This window comes from Ostrea edulis, chromosome 8 (assembly GCF_947568905.1).
Source record: "Ostrea edulis chromosome 8, xbOstEdul1.1, whole genome shotgun sequence".
NCBI classification, from domain to species: domain Eukaryota; kingdom Metazoa; phylum Mollusca; class Bivalvia; order Ostreida; family Ostreidae; genus Ostrea; species Ostrea edulis.
The window spans coordinates 7,756,251-7,760,957 of record NC_079171.1 but is presented as its reverse complement, the minus strand read 5'-3'; the positions used below and the strand labels follow the sequence as shown (position 1 = coordinate 7,760,957).

Below are 4,707 nucleotides of genomic sequence, written 5' to 3'. Positions count from 1 at the left end.
ATTGTGCAAAATACACAATTTCTGCTCGAGGGACTTTTTCACCCAAGAAAGTCCACTGGTTGGTCATGGCCGAATGAGATCCGCTTGCGGAATCCATGAATCAAAACTGGGAGGATATCCTTTCCAACGCACTTTGACTTCTGAAATGACTTTTTTTCCCACACGCCGCTTTTTATACCCTAAGATTTCTTCCACTTCATAGACATCATCGTCTTTAATCACTTGTTGTAATTCCTTCTCGTAAAACGTTCCTTCTAATTCTTCCCCGTGATCATCTTGAATACGATAGACGTTTCGTCCTGGCACTTTTCTAGAGATGGTAAACAGTTCTTTGGTCCAATTCGGTAAATATCCTTTTTCAAACGTACGTTTGGCTTTACTAATGCGTACACGATCCCCCACTTGCAAACGACTCGTGGTATCGGCACTCTGTTTTCCATACAAGGTTTTCCATACGGTCAAGACATTCTTGGCATTGACTTGAGCAGGAGCTCGCCGGATACTGCGATGATAGGTATGATTGTAACCATACACCAGATCCCCCAAGACATCGACATACCGTCGTGTTTTATGACGTGTAAAATACCGCCACATGCGTGCTTTCAGCGTGCGTTGAAAACGTTCCACAATACTGGCTTTGGTTTCGGCATTACGGGTCGTAAAGAAATGAATGGATTTGAAGGCTTGACGAAATTCTTTATTGGTAAATTCTTTTCCTTGATCGGACTGAATGCGCACGGGGCGACGTCCCTCTCGAAAAATCCGTCGTAAGCCTCGTATCATTTCTTTCCCCGTTTTCTGTTTTAAAGGCACGACCCAGGCATATTTAGACAGCACGTCAATGGCACATAATAAAAACGTATACCCATTATTGTCTTGTTTCAAGCTGGAGACATCGGCTAAATCTAATTGCCATTGTTCATCCATATCCGTCACTCGTGTTTGTCGTCGCTTGAATTTCCTCCGTATCGGTTTATGCAAGGTATAGGTATCTTGAGCTTTCACCCATTCTCGAATTTGAGACAGGGTAATCTTGTGTCCTAATTGACGCACTTGACGATACAACGCCTGGACTCCCCCATACCCTGTCTTGGGATCGTAATACAGTCGCTGTAAGATCTGTTCTGCTTTCATGGTAGATTTAACCATTTTCCAATTTCACGTGATGTCTTTTTACTGGCCTCCCAGATATTTTTAGGGGTCATCATTCGTCTGGGAGTTTCATAGAACGATTGGTCAAAACCAGAGATTTCTTGAAATCCGCTCTCCTCTTCCTCTAGAGGTCTAGGCGTACTGATTTTCCCTGGTTTGTCCATGGCTTTTATAACATCCCGATTGTTCACATATCCTTTGGGAGCATGAGTCTCTTTTAACGCTTGAGCAAATTCCTCTAATCCCGCGGGGGGATCACGATGTCTTAAGGGTCTTTGTCGTTGGGCTTCGGTCATTAAATCCACAATATTGGAATCGGGAACCCTGCGTCCTCTATAGCTGATTTCTCCTTCTTTATTCCAAGTCACCACTTTGGATTTCTTGAGATGATCGAGTAATAAACCTGCTTTCTTTCGACCCGGTTTATTGACGCTTTTGATAATCTGTTCCTCCAAGTCATCGGATGCTGAGGCGGCTGTGGGTGTTGAGGCGGCACTGGTTGCAGTGGTTGGGGAGGATAGAGTCGCTGGGGTGGGATGTCGAGCTTGTTGTAAATATTGACGATAGCGATGAAGTTGATGACCGTACAACCCCACTTTTTCTTTCTCGGTTAAATCATCTCGATGTTCAATCTCGTCCAAATCACTGCGTAAACCAATAGTCGAGGTAAATTCGGGAGGTTTAGGTAATTTGCCTTTTAATTCGTTGAGCATCGCTTCCGGTACCAATACCATTTTTCGACTCATGATTTCTTACAAATCTTGCCACACACAAACGAACCCAATCCTTTTTGGTGGATGAGTATACCTCGTCGTTTTTTCACGGGTTGAGTCCGGACTAAGCGTCTTAAGATGTGTTTCTTTCGACCCAGTTGTCGCTTCTGAGTAGGATTGAGAGGAATCACCCCTTTTAATAGATTGTACACAATCTCACAAATCTTTAAAATGCAGTCATTGGAACAATGTTTCAACACCTCTGTCTTTAATTTGCTGGAATAGTGAGGAGCCGCTAACGTCTGCAAGAGCGGTAAATGAGGTCGTAATCGACATTCACACTTCTTCGTATGAGCCATGGTAATGAAGGGTGGGGCACCTTACCCCTCCTTTTTATACCTAGTCCAGGACAACGGCACTCGGATGTTTAGGATCAAAACGCTTGTGATGGACGGTCTCTTCGTGACGATTGCGGTTCTCTCTCGCATTGAAGACCAGAGGGCAAAATTTACATTTATATTTCTTTTGCACCTGAACCGGTGTTGAGGTGGTTAAGGGTTGAAATTTCATGCTTCCAAAGGTATGAGCAAAACTCGGTAGAGCAGTATCACTGGTTCTGGAACTTCCTATAGGCCCATGCATGGGTCGTTCCATTTTCTTTTGAGCTAATCCGGCTTTCAGATTGGCTAACGTTTTAGTGGCCTTGGGGGGAGTGGCCTTGGGAAACGGCATCTTCACAATGAGAGGGGTTTTCTTTGGAGCCCAATTGGGAAACGGATTCTTCATCCTGAGAGGTGTCTTCTTAGGGGATTTCTTAGGGGACTTCTTAGGTGTCTTCTTAGGTAAGCGAATAATGAGTTTAGGAATTCTCTGAGGTGATTTTTTAGCTTTCTTAGCCCGTGGTTTCTTGGTTTTCTTGGGTTGTCCCCCACGGGGCTTACGGCCTGTTTCCCATTTGAATAAATGACGGATAATGGTCCCTCCTAAGAATCCGGCGCCTCCTCGTTTCAAAATGGCTTTTTTACGCTCTTCTTCATTGGACTTCTTATCGGCAATGACACTCAAGTCTTGGCGATGGGATTGAATGAACCGCTGAGTGATTTTATTGCCTGGTAAGACGCCTCGCAATAAATTTCGAGCGCCCATCGCAAACCAGTTGAGTAAGGCTCTACGTCCTAATTCAATGAGATGGCTCCGTTGAACGGGATCCCGTTCCCGTTGTAAACGGCGTAACGTTTTGACTAATTTACTCTTCGCGGAAGGTCTACCCATGATGAAGACTGTCTTTCGAATGATACACCTGCCCATGATGTGACATTATTTATACTCTCGGGGGCATGTGCACAGCCAAGTTGGTAAAGAGTTGACTTCTTAATCTTAAATCGTCCGACGTCTGAGGACTCAAGTCCACTAGTAAATACCCGTGAGGTACACGGGTGGCGTCCTCATAGGCTGGAAGTAAATGCGGCATTTGTAATTGCCGACTTAACACCCCAATCTGAGATTTATCTCGAGGATTTTTAAACAGCACAAGATAGTGAGCATTCAGACTGATGGTACGATGTTGTACTGCTCGATCAAACAGATTTTGTGTGATATAAATGACACTGGTATTGCGATGATGCGCTTTGCGCGTAAACCAGTCGACAATCGATTCGATGGCTTTACCTCCCATCATATCATCAAAAATGAGTAGATGACGCGTACTGAGATCCGCCACTATCTGCTCATCGTCTTGAGGTATATTGCGGATAAAAGTGACCTTGTCCTGTAAGGATTCGTACGCGGACTGCCATTCTCGATAACACCATACTATCTTTTCGGGAGGCGGTGCAATCCACTGTGTATTTTGCACCAGTTGCTTGACAAATTCTGTTTTACCCGATTTAGAGGGTCCAGCCACCACCATGGTAAATTCATGTTTCAACTGAAAAGGTTCAAGTGTCTCGTAGGTATACATCTTGATAAATGACACAAGTTCATGGGATCATACATATTTATTAACAAATAAAAATACGTACAGCTTGCTCAACACTATGTCTACAAATAGGACATTGTTTCAGTCCCGTAGCACATATAGCACAAGTACATAAATGACCACAAGGTAAAAAAGCAATTCTCAAGTCTCGTTCTAAACAAATGTGACATTTCTGGGTACACATTGGATTCCCTGCCGCGTCTAAGGGTAAGCCTTCCCAATCGCAACCACTGTCTTTAGCGCGGGCATAGGCATTGAAGGCTTGTCGTACCCATTGTTTACCCTTATTACACTTCAGGTAAGGACAGTGAGGATACCAATAAGCATGTTGTATCCAAGGATTGTCGACAGCTCCCCAATGGTGAAGTCCAAAGTTGCAATAAAAACAGCACGTGTTATCCCCGTACCCTTTGTAAAAGTATCCCGCTTCTGCAATGGTAGGTAATAGGTTCTGCAAGTGTTCGGGAGCATTTTCAAACGACGCTACTCGATCTGACAGTAGAGCATAACGTGGTGTACCCGGGTTATGTAGTGATTCGTAGTCCGTCATTTTGCCGACTGATGGTTTTCTCTAGCATGTCCTTTTTAATACCCGTAAGGCAGCGTGTCATAGTTATGAATACGTTGACGTTTATCATACACCATGCGGTATTTCTTCACCAGAGGAATGGTTCGCACATCATGTTGGCGGGTTCGTTGAATAAAGTGTGGATAGCGGACATGGACTTCTTCTTCTTCTCCTTTTAACATTTTTTCCAACGTATCGAGAGACACGACTCTAGAGGCACGATAATTGAGTGTCAATCCTTTGACTTTGCAGACAGATTTTCCCCCCTGGGTCTCGTATGCATAATTTTTGGGCCC

The 4,707-nt window shown here is 44.2% G+C and overlaps 1 protein-coding gene across 1 annotated transcript; it reads right to left on the bottom strand.

Annotated features, from left to right (window-relative positions):
• Positions 1-3,186: 3,186 nt before the first annotated feature.
• On the bottom strand, positions 3,187-4,393 carry LOC130049395 (death-associated inhibitor of apoptosis 1-like). The gene is made up of 3 exons (XM_056146852.1): positions 4,115-4,393; positions 3,573-3,792; positions 3,187-3,317 (listed from the first exon to the last, which is right to left on the bottom strand). Exons 1-3 carry the CDS (start codon positions 4,391-4,393, stop codon positions 3,187-3,189), a joined length of 630 nt encoding a protein of 209 aa, XP_056002827.1.
• Between the last annotated feature and the right edge of the window lie 314 nt (positions 4,394-4,707).

Coding starts and splice junctions, on each gene's coding strand:
- LOC130049395 (XM_056146852.1), bottom strand. CDS start 4,393: ATGACGGACTACGAATCACTACATAACCCGGGTACACCACGTTATGCT. Junction 3,793..4,114: donor GTAATAAGGGTAAACAATGG/GTACGACAAGCC, acceptor GAACCTTTTCAG/TTGAAACATGAATTTACCAT. Junction 3,318..3,572: donor GCAGATAGTGGCGGATCTCA/GTACGCGTCATC, acceptor ATTTACTTCCAG/CCTATGAGGACGCCACCCGT.